The 19,402-nt window shown below is 35.2% G+C and overlaps 1 protein-coding gene across 5 annotated transcripts in view; it reads left to right on the top strand.

The window, feature by feature from the left end:
- CERKL (ceramide kinase-like) overlaps positions 1–19,402 on the top strand; it is a 106,248-nt gene that overhangs the window by 73,892 nt on the left and 12,954 nt on the right. For 2 of the 5 annotated variants that reach the window (XM_012651148.1, XM_012651145.1), the window contains 3 exons: positions 7,077–7,140; positions 7,663–7,740; positions 12,539–12,681. The exons of 2 other annotated variants lie outside the window; for them this stretch is intronic. In XM_012651148.1, coding sequence (XP_012506602.1) covers positions 7,077–7,140; positions 7,663–7,740; positions 12,539–12,681 — 285 coding nt within the window. The remainder of the gene's footprint in view (positions 1–7,076; positions 7,141–7,662; positions 7,741–12,538; positions 12,682–19,402) is intronic. One more of the 5 variants, XM_012651146.1, reaches the window with a different exon arrangement.

Genomic DNA, 19,402 nt, shown 5'->3' with positions numbered 1-19,402 from the left:
ATGCTAAAATTAATAGAAAGAGGGTTAATAATAGCCTTTTTTATTTTTAATTTGGTGACCGAATTCCTTTGTTTCCTTGAGACTTTTGTTTTCCTGTGGCAGGGGGCTGAGAAGAAGAGTTGATTCTACCAAGAATCACAACTTTTCTAGCTTTATATCTATGTGGCTTCACTAACACACAGTGAAAAAATTTTAATGAATTGTAACCAGTGAAGAATATTATAAAACAAGGCTACTCAGGAGACAAACCCAGAATGCAATTGGAATCTCCTAGATTCCTGAGGAAGGGATTCAAAGTGACCTGGCTTTGCTCAGCTGTAGTGAAGGGAGATGGATCTCACAACGCAAATGAGGTCCTTGAAGCCCACACCTCCTGACCTGATGGATGGGGGTAGAAGGAATTCCCTCTGCCCTGCCACCAAAAAAAGAGGGCAAGCTTTGTGGGAAGGTCAGCTACCCCAAAAAGCATCTACTACAATACAGATTCAAGAGAAACTACCACGAAAAACTCAAGAGGAATTTCTGAATTAAAATAAAGTTGTAGTGAAGAAGTTAACCTTTCATGTTTATGACTTTTGGCTTAGTTAGAGGCGATTTACAAGGAAGAGAGAAAATTCAGATCTGTAGTTCCTTTCTACTGAAGAATTTTGAAGATTGGCTGAAGGAAAAGTTCGAGATTTGTATTAGGGTGAGACAATTAAAAATTGAATAAAGTTATGGGCAAACTCAATAACTAATTATTTTGTGTCATTGATTTAATATGTGAATACCACAAAAGAGTTTGAAATGATATTACTATCTACCATTCAGTTTAAGAATCTCACGTGGAATGCTTGCTCTGTGTTAAACATTGTGCAGAATGCAAGATGAATAAACTATCATACCCACTTTGAGTGACTTTTAGGTTATTGAGGATTCAAATGGACATTTAAAACTATTATAATTGGGATATACATAAAAGAACTCTGGCATCTCAGAAGTGATATTAATTTTGATCAGGAGGCTCAAGGAAAGTATTTGAACTAGACAGTTTTTAAGAGGCAGAGAAGGCAAAAAGTGAGGGAAGGAAGGTAGGCAGGCTAGTGGACATGAACAAGTCAGAGGAGAGAGAGAGAGAGAATATTGTACCTATAATATCTTGGAAAATTTGTTCCGTGACTTTGCTCAACCTTCCTCAGTTTTGATTTCATCTGAAATCTTATTCTATCATTATTAAACATCTGCCAGTGAATTGGATCCTTTCTTATTCATATCTAGGGGGGAGAGGTGTATGTGAGAGAGAGAGACCTGACATGCTTTAATCTTGAAGATAGATTAAAATTTATTGCTTTCAGTTGACTGTACTTGTGTAGTATCTATGCCCAACCTGGAACAATCATTCCCTTCACCATCAAGACCCTTCCCAGGGGCTGAGGGTAGATCCCCCTGTCCTGAAGGCTGAAGATGCTCCAACTGAATCTGGGTTGTGTTATGAAGGGCAATATGGCTTCTGGGAAGACTCCCGACAATGTATAGTACAGAAAGTTTTAGTCCAAATTATGGATGAGTCTTTATGCTACACTCAGCAGTTTACTCATCATACATTGATCCATAGTTGGTATAAATTTTTTATCATAGTGTTGTAATCTGATTTGGCAAGAATGACTCCACCAGCAGAATAAGGATTAGAGGGAGAGGGGCAGAGAAAAATCATCAAAATGTGCTTTCCTTTTTAAAACAATTATGTCGGGAAAAAAATATGCTCTAGTATTTTTTCCCCTAAATTCATAAATGGTAAGTATTATATTTAGTTTAACATAAAAACAATAGAATATTACATAAAGCAAAATTAGAATTTGCTTACGTATTTGGGCAGAATGGCTAATTATTAGCTGCCTAACACTCCTCCTACAGGCAAAATTGTAAAATTACATCCTTTGTTTATAAAACAATTTTAGTATGTATATTGGCTAAATATTTATATAAAAATATTTCCTATTTTGTGTGAAGGGCTGAATAAACATTGCAGATATTTGAAAAGTTTTAGTCTTCCTGCCTACCTTACTGTGTTGTTTAGGGGTTCAAATAAGATAATACATTTGAAACTACTTTGTATATTATAAAGGGCTATAGAAATATGGTCAAAATGCTCGTAGTTTCAGTTTCACAAAATTGTATAATAAAGATTCAATTCAGGCCAGGCACGATGGCTCACGGCTGTAACCCTAGCACTCCGGGAGGCCAGGGCGGGAGGATCGTTTGAGCTCAGGAGTTTGAGACCAGCCTGAGCACCAGCAAGACCCCGTCTCTACTAAAAATAGAAAGAAATTGGCTGGACAACTAAAAATATATAGAAAAAATTAGCCGGGCATGGTGGCACATGCCTGTAGTCCCAGCTATTCGGGAGGCTGAGGCAGAAGAATTGCTTGAGCCCAGGAGTTTGAGGTTGCTATGAGCTAGGTTGATGCCACGGCACTCTAGCCCGGGCAACGGAGTGAGACTCTGTCTCAAAAAAAAAAAAAAAAAAAAAAAAAAGATTCAATTCACACTTTATTTGAAAGAAAAAATATATGAAAGAAGAAAGCAGAAAGGGTACATATCTTTTGCATATCCAGTGAGACCATTGTTTTAATGTTTCCTTATGTGCCTTGGTGTGTCCAAATGGAAATGAATTACAAAATACTATATGATGATGAATTCATTAGGAAATAGTGCTGTGTAAATACGAGGCATGACTTGAAAAATTATAGCTAGATATATACATTCTGAAGTACTGTAATTTTTAAATAAATTTCTTTTAAAAATGGATCTTACCACATTAATAAAAATATACATCTTTCATTTTAGCTTGTGCTGAAACCCTGAGTTCTTCTGAATATAGATCAACATCTTTTGAAATATTTGAGCTAAAATCACATCCCCCTTCTGCTACCACAACCAATGTAGTATCTTATTTACTAATAGCGTCAGAAACACTTCCGGAAGAAACTAGAAAGAATTATTTTTTCTAATAACGTATTGGAGCACTAATCAAAGGAGAACATGAATGATAAGCCTATGTTGGCATATGATATTATTTCTTTCTCTTGTTCCTAAAATAAAACAAACTTTAGAGATTGTACCATTAAAGGAATGAGAGGTACTTTTAAAGATCATGGATTCATAGGATAGTTCTTAGAACAAGAGTGAAAAAGTAAAGGCAGCAGAGACATTAGACTGAAAAGCACATTAGAGGCCATGTAATTCAATTTCTTCCATGTGGGTGGAGTACAGGTGTGTGGTACTCCTTGTGAGTAACCACTCATCCTTGGCTTGGCCACCTAAGTTAGAGGCAGAGTATGTTGTTTCTGGACAGTACTGTCCAACATTCTTATCTGGAGTTCAGAGTCACAGTGCCTTTGTGCAGATTAGAAAAGGCACCTCCTCTGTGTTGACTTACAAAGAGGTGTCCTTTCTTCCAGGCTGATTCAGCTTAAGGTCACCTAGCTTGTTGATCAGGAGCACTGGCTAGATGGCAAATCTACCCATCTCTTTGGCCAAGTGCCTTTGTGCTAGGCATAAACTGCACAATTCAGAGAACTTGTGAGCTGATGTTTCCTTCTTTCCTAGAGTTAATCTTACCTTTTGTAGTAATACAAAATCTGTCCCATCTAGTGTATAAGAGTCATTGAGATATTTGAAGACAGATACCCTGTCTGCCCTTGATCTCTCTTGTTCCCAATAGACATACCCCTCTGCTTCAGTCACTCTTTGTATTAACAAAGCTGCTAGAACTATTCATGATCATTATCATTATGCTCAGAGAAGCTTATCTGAATGCAACTTTGATCTCTTCCAGCTTAGGGCCTAGACATGAGATAATTTTACCTCTAGGGAAGAATTGTAAGAAAGTGGAGTTTGTTGTCACTTTGCTCTTCTTTCTCCTAGGTTCATGCTTCCTAACTTTTGACCCTTTACCAAGTCTCTTTGTATTGTTTCTCTTTGGCTATTTTGGACTCTACTTGAAGCCTTCCATTTCTTGGAAATACCTCCTACCATTCCAGATCTAACCCAGAAGAAAGTAGGCAATCTGATAAAACTGTGTCACACAAGATGCTGGCAGCTTGAGGCATTACTCCTTCCTGCATTTTACCTGCATTTTAATAAAAATCTGCATAGTAAATGTTCATGTATCATATCCAGCTAGAGAGAAAGATAATTCTGGGTGAAAGGTTTTTTTGTTCATTTGTTTGTTTGTTTTTTATTACTTCTTAAATAATGGGTGTATATGGCCAATCCCGTGCCCAACACTCAGCTGTGATGTAGGAAGTTGGAACTTTACACCCGGGGACAATGAAGACTCATCAATGGGGTTTATGCAGGAAAGTGACATGATTGAATATGTATTTGAAAAAGGTCGTTCTGGCTAGAGTGGGAGAGAGGTTGGAGAGAAAAAGGAAAAAAGCTGTATTAGTACGGTTTGAGTATCCCTTATCTGAAATACTTGGGACCAGAACTGTCTCAGATTTCAGACGTTTTTGGGTTTTGGAATATTTACATTATACTTACCAGTTGGGTATCCCTAATTCAAAAATCTGAAATCCAAAATGTTCCAATGAGCATTTCCTTTGAGTATCATGTTGGTGCTCAAAATAGATTTTGGAGCATTTCCTATTTTTGGATTTTGAGATTAGGGATACTCAATCTGTGTACAGAAAAATGGTTAGTGACCAGATCTAGGGGATTGGCTGTGAGAAATGGGGGGATGCTGCAGTATAATTTAAAGACAGGCACAACTGGCCTTGGCCCTTCTGTGGTTATAGAGGGTGGACAAGAGGGATAATCTAAGAAGTCATTTTCCTGTTTTGGAGTGGACGATGGAACACAAAAGAACAATATATTTGAAGGTGGACATGATGGATTCTGTTCTGAACTTACTAAGTTTGAAGTGACTATACAAAAGGAAATGACATCTCAGCATCCTGTCTTGAAAGAATTTTATCACCAGACCAAGAAATGTTTTCCTTATGTCCAAGTCAAACCTCATCTGATTTTATTTCAGCCTATTTCTTCTTCAACATGCAATATCCACTTCAAGACATTATTCTCCTCTAGTTTTGTCTTCCTAAGGCGGTTACATTTGCACTGAAGGGGAGGGAGAATGCCAGTAGCGGAAACAGTGTTCAAATACCTGTAAACTTGGAGTCTCCAAATCTCCTATATAGAAAAGGGCACAGGGCGGTAATCTCACAAGAAAAAGGAAAGTAGGAGAAAGAAAAAGCTAGGTTACATTTTCTGAAATTGCGTTTGTCTTGCAATCCTCTCTGTATATTTATATGGCAGGAGATGATTTGAATCTAACTCTGTGATTCCAGGGGCCATAGTAGCCTGTCTAAATACATACTTGGTTCTTTCAACTGTATCTAAATAGTAGTCCGGATCACTCTTTATCTTTTGTCCTACATTATTTATCTTTATAATCACTTATTACTACTTCATATTATATATTCATTTTTTAATTACTATACATTGTCTATCTCCAAAGTGTAAGCACCCTGAGGCCAAAGATTTTATTCATTTAATTCATTCTGCTAATATATTTTATAGATGTTTCTTTCATCTTTTTTGTCTCTGTCCAGATACTTGATTTTATTTAACTTTTACAATGTTACTTAAAAAATTACTATCCTTGGACAGTTTGCATTAGTGTATAGTCAAATTACACCCATAAAATCAAGGGAAAAAATAGACTATTTCAATTTTTTTGAATAAAAATAGTGTTAGGCCATAACATAATTCTAAAGCTCATTTGTATTGAATTTGAAAAACTTTACTAAAGTAAGCTTTGTTATAAAAGCAAAACTTGGTAAACTTATTCCCAGCATAAATATTTCTTCATAATATCCTTAATTATTTTTAATGTGTATGTGTAAGACATTTTATTATTTTGCATTTTAAGGTTGCAACTACCTGCTGTAGTTGTAAATGATCAGCACAAATCTTTTATAACTTAACCTTTCAATTTTATTAATATTAATATTTTATATCTAGTTTTATAGCTGTTTTCTGATTAGAATTTAATATAGAGAGGTTTTATTCATGTGAATGTTAACGACATTTTGAGTAAGCTATGAGAGAATTACAATGTAACACTGCTGGATACAGAATGATTCTTTTAGACACCAAGACTAATAATTTTTAACAATATCTAAAAACATTGTAGGAAAAGCTTGAACCATGCTGGCACCAGGGACAGACAGGCATGAAAGATTAATGTAATCTTGCATATAATGATGCACATTCTTACACAAAAAATCCATCTGCAATGTCATGTCAGTCAGCAGAAATCTTTGATGGGTGGATACAGCTGGGCTGTCTCTTCTGGCAGAGCTGCCCTGGAAAATGCTAAATGTGGTTGTGATGCTTGGTGCCATCTGCAGTGTGCCCATTTATCCTGTCTTCACTGGCATTTACAATACTGCATAGGGCATCGGTGATGGTGGAGACAGCGATACGGAGTGACAGATTCATTTCCTCAGAGGATCTGGGCTCTGGTGGGCTCCCGTGCCACTCTTCTCGGGTCTGGGTCTTTTATCATTGGTGTTGGCTTAACTTCATATTTTCACATCCAACTCCTCCTCTTTTTAGTCTAGCAGTTCCAGATACATATTCTTCTGGTTTGTAAATCTTACACTAACCTTTTAACTAATTTATTCATGTAAGGTTGCCAAAGCGATTTGATATCAACTGTTCGATGCCAGCTAATATGCCTCATTTTCAAAATACTGCTGCTCCTAAGCCTCTGACTTAAAGGAAATGTGTCTTACTTAGGGAATACTAAACAGACAGACACCAGGATAAATTCTCCACCCACTGTGTGTGGGATATCCCCAAATGACTTATGCAGTTGGAACAAATATATGACCCTCTTTTACATAAAGCTATAAAACATATCAGGCAACTAACACTTAATCCTCTTTTCCATGATTAAAATATAAATATTTAAGAATAAATGTTGTTTTATGACTTGACCATATGTTTATCATGTTATTTTGCCAAACCAAGTTAAAAAGTATAGACCATTGTTTACAACTTTCACTTTGTGTTTTTTTGAATAGTAACTGAGTATGAAGGGCATGCCGTGTCACTGCTTAAGGAATGTGAACTCCAGGGATTTGATGGGTAGGTCACATTATTAATCTATATACATCTTATAGTATATGTTATTACATTTTTTGTTTTTAGCTACATATTTGGGAACTAAATTTTTAAATATTTGTGATATGTGCAATTAGGCTCTATTTTGTCCACGTCTGTGTAATAATCATTAATGTTAATATAACATCATCTACCTCTCAGGATCTGGCATAGGAAAGCAAAAGGAGGAATCCAATTATAAGTACTGGCAAATCACAGTGTACTACCCTATACTTACCTAATGTGCATACATTTGCATCTGTAATTCTTAATTCTTAATTCTGTGCTGTGTATCTAGGAAAGCACTGATGGAAGATATATTTGTCATATGGCATAACTATGCTATGATTCTCTTTTGCACATTTACTGATAGTTTTAATAGCTACTCATTGATTAATTTATCTGATTGGGGTAAATATTTTATAAAAACAAACATTTTCAGAATGAAAGATACTAATTTTAATATCTCATAATCTAGTGACTACAGTATAGATGTTTTATTCATAGTAGACATTGGAAACCATTGTTTGCAATACATTGGAGTGTGCAAAGATTGTTCACTGGCATCCAAACATTGGAACCAAGGCAAGTGACCTAAATTTAATAGCCATTTTTAAAAATTAGGGAAATCAATTTGCTAAAGTGCTAGATTGATATGTAGATTAAAACTTATTATACTCCTTTAAGGAAGATTTTTTTTGAAGGGTGGATATTTGAGTTTAAAAAGTTGGTAAGTGTGTGAATTGTGTCACATGGAGATGAGCAGGCAGCAACAAAAGACAGATAAGATCAGAAAGGCAGCTGGGTCTGCACTTTCACTAAAGTGAAAGGCTTTAACCTTTTCCAAGAACTATTAGTGCAAGGGAGGGAAGTGATGCAATACCATGGAGCATTGGCAGGGCTGTTTTTCCGAAATGCTTAATATTTTTTTGATGAGGAGAAAACAGCTGGTGAGGAAGAAAGTATGGTAAGTAAAATATACTTTTTCAGGAAGGAATTTAATTGAGGGAAGTAAATCTAGGTAGCAATATTATACAAGTATTGAGAATCAAGACTATGAGGCAGGAGATTACTTTAGAACTTTAGAGGTAGATGAAAGGAATAATAGGCTACATTTAGGAAATTATCTTGCAAGTATACAAGTTTAGCAAAATAAATGGGAGAGTCATGTCCACTCTCTACATTAATATGCTACACAGTCCCAAACCAGAGCCTTTGAGTATATGAGGGTGGCTGCATTGCAAATGAGTCCTTGCTTCAGAACTCAATTATATAAATAATGACAATAATAGCTATCACAGATATTACACCTATTCTTATGCACCAGCATTATGAAGTGTTCTGCTGAATGTGTTATGTACAATGTTCTATTGTTAATTATACTGTGGCAAGGATTAAAAAGACCTTTGCAGAATGAAAAGTATTGTTCAAGTGTAGTACGAGTATAGTAACATTTTTCTCTTTACTTGAACGTATTTAATTCTTATTTATTTCTCATGGCAAGTGTTGTCATTTTGCAGTGTGGGGTTAAAAGATATATAGATCCTTCAGTTACGACCTGCATTTTTTTTTAAAACCAAATAGTTTGGCCAAACCTTTATTTGAATTGCATTCCATTATTTAATTGCTTCTAAATGCTACACTATGCTGATTTATTTCAGACTTAACAATAATTTAAAATTTCTAATGGAAAGTCATCTGTGTTCCAAGAGCTTTTACATACCTCATTTATTCTCGTGGATTCAATTTTTTTCAGTAGAAGCTGATATGGTAGTTGTAATAATTATCTTATAAAATGGTAATTTTAAGTCATTGTACTTAGAATTACATAGAGGGTATATGTGGAGAACAATAGAAACAGTTTCTTTAGGCACTTCAAAAGAACAATTCTCTCACTGGTAAAATTGTTTGATAATGGAATGTTGTACATTGGTGAATTTCCTATACCTGAACCTGTTCAAACAGTGGCTAAAGGAGCACTTTCTGATAAATTTATAGAAAAGATTTAAGGATATGATAAGGTAACCCCAAGATGCTATGTCATTTTGATGAGAGACAACATCACATTCCTTGAAGAACTGCAGCTCAAAACATCTCTGCCTGACTCTAGCAGAAGGATTGATAGGAAGTGATAAGAAATCACATAATGGTTTGGTTTCTAGATACAAGCTGGAGAGATTGATCAAGAAAGTTTCTATATATAATATTCAGTAAAGCAAAGTGATTTGGTAAATGTTTAAGAAATATCTTTTTGCTAAGACTTTGGAGTTTTAAAACAATGAGTTACATAGGTTTCTATGGTGATACATTGTGACATATTTCTAAAGCCAACAGAAACAGTGTATCTGTACTCAAGACAGCTGGTGCTCCACTCCAGTGTGTTCTACTGATCCACTGATAAAACTTGTGGGAGCTTCAGATTCTATATTGCTCCCTGTTTATACTGGGCATGAACAGGAAGTTTTGTAAAGCATAAGAAAAGAATGATAATCAGTTGCATAGACTTGAAGCAATACCAGCTGTGTTTCTGATTATAGTTTTAAAAATCTGTAGCTTTTATGCAATAGTAAATATAATAATTCTTTGCTATTTGTTTCACAATTTTAAAAAGTTGAATTATAGGGTTTTTTTTGTTCATTGCACTATCAATTAGACTCATAAAAATCTAGATAGTATTTGGATAATATTGACACTTTATCAGATTGACTATGATATCTGTACTATTTAGTAAGATAAGAAAAAAAAACTTTTTAAGAAAAAAAAACAAAACTCTGAATTGAATACACAATAATATACTCAACATTTCATAGATAATATTGGTTGATAGATAAATATGCAAACACCCATTTGACAAATCTTTCTTATCACTCTTTAAAAAGGGAAATAAGACATTTACACCCAGTTTAACTTTTCTAGACAAAATCATTCTGTTTGGAGCCATGGCAAGGAGTTTGTTTCTAAAAACAAGATTTGTCACATGCAAAGAATTAGTTCCTCTAAGGTTTTATGTAGAGTAACTCTTAAGTGTTCTTAAATTAACTCATTATAAAGGGTTGAATATTTTGGGGTTTTTTTTTTTTTGACCTTTTTTAATAGTATTCAGACTTTCGTGATGTTTTCATATTTGAGCATATTCCCTAGGTTGTGTCACTGTATCTGAACACGATTTTAACAATCTAATAGTTGTCAAAATAAATATATTCCTTCCTAACTCATTCAATTTCATTTTGGTTCTACTGGCAAACTGATTTTCAAAATAATAAAATTCTCACAGGGCTATTTTTATTAGGCTTCATATATAGAAATGGAGCATAATGAATAATATAGTGCAGTCTCTACGGCCAAATTGTCTTATTTCAAATCCCTGTTCTATCACTTACTAGTGGTATGACCTTGGAAAAGTTACTTAAGCTTTCTATGCCTTAGTCTCCTGATCTGTAAATTGAGGGTAATAGTATCTATCACATAAAGTTATTGTTCAAATTAAATGAGCTAATACATTGAAAGTGCTATGAACAGCACTTAATATACATAGTAATTAGTCACTAAATGTGACTATTTATTGTTATTATTTGTATTAGTTCAAAAGATTTAACATAGAATGTATTATGACAAAATTTCAAAGGTTTTTTTTAACAAAAGATGCTCATAGAAAGGCCATCTCTACTAACTCCAGCAATGAATTAACATATAAATGATGCTATAATTGTATGCAAGATTCCAGGAGTCAAGGGTTGCCATCCTATGTAATTATTATTAGTTCATATATCAATCCTTTGGTGCTAAATTAGATTTTTTCGATGACTTTACCTGGTCCTTTTAGGTCACACTGACATGTCGGCATATAGCAGGCATGCATAGGCAGTTATACTTTATACTTAAACTGGAAATTTCATGGAGATTTTTGAAAACAGGCAAGGTTCAAATCAAACTTTGGTTTCCCCATTTATGAAGATGGGGATATTGCCTATTTCTCAGAATTCTGAGGATTTAATGTTAATAGAAAAGAGTAGACGTATTATCTAATGTATAGCTTGTCCTCAATAGATATTATCCCTTTTCTTTGAATCAATGGCCACATTGTGAACCCCCAGAATCAGTTCAGACATAAAAATAATAATAATGCTTCTAACAAAAAATGGCCTGGGTCATATCCTGCGTCTCTTCTAACCAGAGTGGACCTGGATTGCCCAGGCTACGTGGAGCCGTAGGTCCTAACCTCAGCTGGGTGAAGGGACTAGCAGGGTGAGAGGAAGGTAGAGGGAATTGATGGAAATGATACTCGCAGCTTCTCTGGTCACCACACTCTAGAGCTTCATAAACTTAGGGAACCAGGAACTCCTGCTGCTTATGGCCCATAGGCTCTTTTGTTTGGCACAGAGAGGTTTGAAATGTACTAAATGCTAGTTGCTAGTATTTACAAATTAGGAGACTCACCCTAAAATCAGAATTTCATACTTCTCTTGAAAAATCAGGTCCAGATCTGCTAGGCCTCCCACATGATGTGAGTGGGCCGTAGCTGAGAAGCTGCTGGCCCTTTAGACTAAGCGTGTTCTTCCATTCCTGCTGGGCCCTTGTAGGCTTTGAGTTGTGACACCTGCTTTCAATAATGCAAAATCATCCTCCTCTTCAGTAAATTGATGTCATTTTGATGCTTAAGATAATTCTGCATTTTTAAAATACAAATGATTACAAAAACATTTCTGATACCTTATGTATTACTTTTGTGGATCCCCCCGCCCATAGTCTACTTATCATGAGGTCATATAAAAATATTAGCAGTACTGTCTAGGATCAAAGGGTAGAAAAACTAAATTTAGAAGCGCCATATAGCAGCAATATTAAGGTGATGCAATTACTGTATTTTCCTATACTAATGATGATTAGCAGTTCCTTAAATGAAAGCTTCCTGTTTTACGTGATTTTTATTGCTATTTTTTCAGAGCTTTATTGAAACTTAGCAGGATTTTATGACTTCGGTTGGCATTAGTTAAATGGATTGCATATGACAGTATTATTAACATAAACAAAATGAGAAGGATATGCTTTTGGATATTAACCAAAATGCAGGTCTGATATGAGTTAACATGTTCAAATGTTTTAATGCCTCTCAACTCTATATTTTGTCTGTTGCGAAGTATCTAGGTATCAAATTTGTTAAGTAAACTTTACCTGTGCAATGCTCGTGTAATCTTATCCATTGACACATACTAGCATGCTTGAAGGTGCGTGTGACACATACTAGCATGTTTGAAGCTGCATGTGAGTGAGTAGTCATGCATGTAGACGAGATGAGATTAGTAAACTATTTCGAAGTCTAGATTTCATGAAGTATTACCAGTCATTCTGAAATTGTGCATCTTTTGCTTAATTTTTTCCCCAGTGTTGTCTGTGTTGGTGGAGATGGATCTGCTAGTGAAGTAGCCCATGCTTTGCTTCTTAGAGCCCAGAAGAATGCTGGAATGGAAACAGATGGAATCCTAACTCCTGTCAGAGCACAGCTGCCACTTGGCTTAATACCAGCAGGCAAGGGAGTGGCCACAGATTCCTTAATTTGATCCTCCTCCATCTTTTCCTTTCTTACTTTCTAACCTAGACAGAGTTAAATGTACAGACTTTAAGTCTGAAAGATCCAAACTTCTGGCATCCTGCTAGCAAATGTGAGACTTTGCTGGGCCTTATTAACTTTGTTGGGCCTTATTTTTCTAACGTATAAAGTAGTGATAACACATATGCTATTCACTTCATGACAAGGTTATTGTAGTATTAAATTAGATGGCATGTGCAAAGGGTTTAGTATGTAGTTAATAGATAGGATGATTAATATTCTACCTTCCCATAAGCATGTCTAATGGTCACACAGTACCAGATAGGAAGTTTCAAGACAAGGCCGCTCCAGTCAAACTGCTTACAATTCCACACGAGGTAAAACACCGTAACTCGCATAACTGAAGTATAAATAGATAACCTTGAAAAGGCCAAAAGAATTCCTTCTGACTGGAAGGAAGATCAGAGTGTTGGAGGGAAAGCTCCTTAAGGGCAAGACTTTTTATTTTTTCATCTGCTGACATTTCTTCAGCACCTAGAATAAAATTTGACACAGTGTGTTTTCAGAGGCCCTTATTAAGTGAATGAATGTAAGGCAGACTTCATATAGTAAATGACACTTGGATTAGGCCTTAAAATGGGTAGGATCTGACCTGAAAAGATGAGAATGAGTTACTTTCTTGGCAGCGAAAATAATAAAAGCAAAGGCAAAACCCAGGAGTGTTTGAGGAATAGAAAACAGGCCATTCCATGGGAGATAATGGTGTCAAAACAGGTCCAACCATGGAGGCCTCTGAGGCCACAGTAAGGGGTCTGAACTGCATTTGATAAGCAGTAGGGAATATGGGGTGTTTCAGAGCCAGGGAGTGAACAGATCGGAGTTTGTTCTAAGAGGATTCATTTTGCAGCATGGTGCAGAATGATTAGGTGAAGAGGGTACGAGAAAGCAGAGGTCAGAGCCAGGGAGAATGGTTAGAGCAACACTTTGGTCCAGAAAAGAGGAAAACATCTTTCACAAGTTGATTATGTTATATACTCACTTATCCCATAGTATTATTTCAACCAATGATAGTGAAGAAGATTCATTATTTTTTTCATTTAAAAAACATCACACATTAAGGCTTAAAAACAGAAAATTTATTTTCTCCTGTGAGAATAGAAAATAATGCACATGGTCATAAAATTCAATGTCTATTTGATAATCACATTCATGTAGTATGGATCTTAGTATATTTAGTATTGTTAAATTGAAAAAAAAAACAAGATATTCAAACGCCCTTTTATATAGTATAAAGTCTTTAAGAAAAGCAAGAATTTAAAAGGAGAAAGATGTTTGGATATATCCTTAAACTTGTAAAGTAGATATAGAAAAACCTATAATGGTTTCTAAGTAGAAGACAACAAAATAACCTTGACTGAAAGAGAAAAAAAGATGCAATTGGGGCCATCTTTACATGTCATTTTATTTTTTGACTTTTTGGTGTCAATTTAGTAGTTCTGACTATGATGGTGGAACCTTTCCAAGATTTCCCTCCATGCAAAGTGTGCGTGCTTAGGTAACTGTTTCTCTTCATTAGTACTTAAAATCCTGAGGTCATTCATTAACTGCTATGCATCAGAAGTGGAAAGATAGATGTCCCCACAGATATGCACTTGACACAAAGTGGGTAGTTGGCAACAAAATCTAGTGGTTATGCTTATGTTTTTCATCTGAAACTCAGATTTTATAAAGGAATTTCAATGCATTTTATCACTGCTATAATTTGTAAGCATATTTGTGATTTTGTAAGTATTCTGTGTATTCCATGGATATTTGTAGAAATGCCATTTTAACACTTTGTTTTGAAGACACAGTATGCTGCTAAAACTCTAGTCATTGTAAAGGAGTTCCAGCTTTCTAATTCCATCTAATAGGAGGAGAGAGTCATGTGTGGGATGTGTTTAATATGAGGACTCTATGCCTAGTCAGGGCTTTTGATAGAGAATGGGAACAAGAGCTAGGCAGGAAGTTTCCAAGCTGAACATGAGACAGTCTGCCTTTGAAGCCATTTGCCTCCTGGAGAGAGACATCCAGAGGGAGAGTGTTTAGGAAATTACTCCACTGAGCCAACAGATGAAGCCGCTGAATTACGGTCAGACTCAAATGGATCAGATGTGGGGAAGCCTGTATTTGAACTGCTGGCCATTAGGAATGATGTTTGTTGCTATGGAAACTGGTGCTAAGGAACTATACAGAGAGATTCCGATTAAAAGTGGGGGGATGGATAGAGAAAAAGCCTGAGAGGACATAAAAATAAAAAAGCAATCCAGTTGTTGTAAAACAAGGCTCAGTCCACATACTGATGGCTGTGAACCATATATTCCTATAGAGTTTGAATAAATAAATTCATGCTTTCCAATTAATTTGAGAAGAATAAAATATTGCCGAGGGACTGTTAATTTCTATGATATTTCAGGCAAAGAACCAAAGTGTAGGTGCCGTTTTCATGAGAATTTTAGATATGCTTGACTAGGAAGTCATTACATCACATTTATCTGTTTGGATGTGGGAGACATTAACAGCCTTATGAATATTCATGGCGTCTGGTTAATTAAGTTAATTGTTCTGCAGAAGTGCTTGCACTTCCAAGGACAATTTTTTTTTCTTTTCTTTTTTTTTTTTTTTCCCCCTTACTTGGTATTTCATCAGTGATGCTTTGCGTGAGCTGCTACTTCTGGCCTTACTTTTTTGTACTTGGAACATTTCAGCAGTTCTGTGGAGGGAGTGGTGGGCAAAGTTGCTGGTTGTGTTCAGAAAAATAACTTTTCAGGCTAATTAAAATGTTTACCTTGAGGTAGAACATTTATAGCTTTTGTGAGAACGTTAAAATTACACCATTGTTATTTATATGAGCAGCATGTTCTTTTGGCATGTAGATGTCTTTTCAAATAGAGTACAATTTCCTGAAACAAAATGTGATCCATCTTCCAGATTATCCAAACAAAATATAGAACAATTTATTGTTTTACAGTTTTACCTACACTTTCCAACTTTTTTTTTTACAATGTGAAAAACCACATTTAAGGAGTAAGACATACATTCAATAGACAATGACTAAAATAATTTTCTGACTTTTGGTCATGCCTGTTAACACTGCCACATTCTACAGAATTAAAGAAAAGTCGCAAAGTTGCAAAGCTGGAGAGGACATAAAAATAAAAAAAAAGCCATCCTTAGCATTCTAAAAGAATTTGTACTTGGGCACACTCAGGATACTATAAATCGCAGGGAATAAACAGTCTTTATTTTCTTGAGTCATGATATGTGTCCTTTCCTATTGCACGTGACAACATAACATTATGTGTTTTAATAGCCTATCTAGAGGAATGCTTTTATGGTCTACTCCTAATTAACCAGGGTAATAGAGGAAATGTGTTTCATGGAGTACTGTAATCCATCGATAATCCTAAATATCTCACTCTAATTATGTGGCCTCTTCCAAAACCTTTACCATAAATCTGATTGGGAAGCAAAATGGATTTATTTGTTTCCTCTTTTCTCCTCCACCCATTCCAGATTAATTAGCAATTGGATGGCCAAAGATCACTGGAAAGGCCTGGGTAAAGATCCACCCAGTAACAGGTTTCTATGCTACCACTACTTGTTCTCGAATCTTAGGATCCCCTACGACTCACCTTGAGAACTTGCTAAAACACAGACGCCTGAGTCTTCCCTCCACACATACACATTATGATTCCATGACTTGGAGGTACAACCCAGAAATTTGAATTTTTAATAAGGCTCCAGGTAATGATGCTGCTGCTAACCAATGGCCTATATATTCCAGAGTAGTGTCTCACCAAGTCACTGTGCATCGCCCAGCCACCTGGGGACCTTTTATAAACTGCAGACTCCGATGTACCATGTCTGGAATGGGACCTGAGAGCCAATGTTTTTAAAAATTTTAATTTTCACTAATTACTGTTTTAATATCCCTTATTTATTTTAAAATTGACAAAATTATACATATCATGTACAATATGTCTTGAAACATATATACATTGTGAAATGGCTAAATTAAGCTCAACATATGTACATAATTGACATAATACTCATATTTTATGGTGAGAACACTACACAAAATCTACTCTGTTACCAATTTTCAAATACATAATACATTGTAATTAATATTAACTATAGTCACCATGTCATATAATAGATCTCTTGAACTGATTCCTCCTAACTGAAATTTTACATCCTTTGACCAAGATTTCTCCAATTCTCCTCATCCCCCAGTTCCTGGTAACCACCATTCTACTCCGTTTCTAGGAGTTTAACTTTTTTAGATTCTACATATAAGTGAGATCATGTGGTGTTTGTCTTTCAGTGCCTGGCTTATTTCACTTAGCACGATGTCCTCCAGGTTCATCCATGTTGTCACAAATGACAGGATTTCATTCTTTTTTAAAGCTGAATAGTAATTCCGTGTGTACATACAGGCTGAGCATCCCTAATCTGAAAATCTAAAATCCGAAATGCTCCAAAATCTGAATATTTTAAAGCACAGACATGATGCTACAACTGGAAATTTTTACATCTGACCTCATGTGATGGGTCACAGTCAAAGTTCAGTCAAAACTTTTTCATGCAAAAAGTTATTAAAAATGTCATACGAAATTATCTTCCAGCTATGTGTATAAGTTGTATATGAAACAAATGATTTTATGTTTAGACTTGGGTCGCATGCCCAAGATATCTCATTATGTATGTGGAAATATTCCAAAATCTGAAAACATTTGAAATCTAGGACACTTTTGGTCCCAAGCATTTTATATAAGGGATATTTAACATGTAACATATTTTCTTTATCTATTCATCTGTTGATGAACACTTAGACTCTATATCTTGGCTATTGTGGTCAATGCTGCAATGAACATGGGAGTACAGATATCTCTTCAGCATACTGATTTCATTTCCTTTGGATTTATATCCAGTAGTGGGATGGCTGGAGCATATGGTAGTTCTATTTTTAATTGTTCGAGAAACATCCCTACTGTTTTCTATAATGGCTGTACTAATTTACATTTGCACCAATAGTATGCAAGGGTTCTTTTTCCCCCCTACATCCCCACCAACACTTATCTTTAATTTTTTTGATAGTAGCCGTTCAGGTGTGAGGTACTATCTCATTGAGGTTTTAATTTGCATTTGCCTGATGATTACTGATGTTGAACATTTTTTCACTTACCTTTTGGCCACAGTATGTCTTCTCTGGAGAAGAGTCTGTTCAGGTACTTTGCCCATTTTAAAATCAAGTTATTTGTTTTCTTGCTATTTAGTTATTTGAGCTCCTTGTATATTTTGTATATCAACTTCTTATCTGATATGTGGTTTGCAAATATTTTCTCCCATTCCATAGGTTGTCTCTTTGTTCATTGTTTGCTGTGCAGAAGCTTTTTGGTTTGATTTTATAGATACTTAGTATCTATAAAATAAGGTATCTATTTTGTTTTTATTGCCTATGCTTTTGGGGTCAAATCTAAAAACTATCTAGACCAATGGCACAAAACTTTTCCACTATGATTTCTTGTAGTACATTGATGGTTTCGGGTTTTACATTTAAGAATAATCCATTTTGAGTTGATTTTTGTGTATGATGTGAGATGAAGGTCTAATTTCATTCTTCTGCATGTGAATATCCAGTTCTCCCAATACCATTTATTAAAGAGACTGTCATTTCCTCATTGTGTTTTCTTGGCACCTTTGTTGAAAAATCAGCTGACCATAATTACTTGGGTTTATTTCTAGGCTCTTTATTCTCTACTAGTGATCTATGTATCTGTTTTTATGCCAGCACCATGCTGTTTTGATTGCTGCAGCTTTGTAGATTTTGAGGTCAGGTATTATGATTCTGCCAGCTTTGCTTATTTTGCTTAAGATTGCTTTGGCTACTTGGGGTCTTATGGCTCCACAGAAATTTTATGTGTTTTTTTCTATTTCTGTGAAAAATGCCATTGGAATTTTGATAGGAATTGCATTTGTGATTACTTTGGGTAGCATGGACGTTTTAACAATATTAATTCTCCCAATCCATGAACACAGTATATCCTTCCATTTGTTTCTTCAATTTCTTTCATCAATGTTTTATAATTTTCAGTGTACAGGTCTTTCATATCCTTGGTTAACACATTGACTGCCACACTAGAAAAAGAAAAAAAATCTCCCTGGGGCTGTGGTGTTTCATTAAAACAAAATTTTGTTTGTTTTCTGTGTGTGAGTTATATGCATTGCAATCCACATTGTTAGATTTAAATTGTCAATATTAATTATAACAGTAAGAACATCAACAAGTAAGATTTTCATGAACCAACTGCAGGGTTTTGCTTCACATGGCCCCGGGGTTTAAAACTAGCCTGAGTTAAATATAACTCACATGGCAGTCAATGTGTTAACTTTATTTTTAAATATTTTATTTTTTTCATTGCTATTGTAAATGGGATTATTTTCTTAATTCTTTTTCAGGTACTTTGTTGTAATTGTATAGAAGTGCTACTGATTTTTGCATTGTTGGTTTTGTATCTAGCAACTTTACTGAATTTGTTTATTAGTTCCAACAGGTTTTTGGTGGAGTTTTTAGAATGTTCTGTATAAATAAGGATCATGTTGTCTGCAAACAGGAACAATTTAACTTCCTCCTTTACAATTTGGATGGCTTTTATT

The sequence above is a fragment of the Propithecus coquereli genome, unplaced genomic scaffold (genome assembly GCF_000956105.1).
Source record: "Propithecus coquereli isolate 6110/MARCELLA unplaced genomic scaffold, Pcoq_1.0 Scaffold35, whole genome shotgun sequence".
NCBI lineage: Eukaryota > Metazoa > Chordata > Mammalia > Primates > Indriidae > Propithecus > Propithecus coquereli.
Note: the sequence above shows the minus strand (reverse complement) of the source record. Positions and strands in the feature narration are given on the sequence as shown.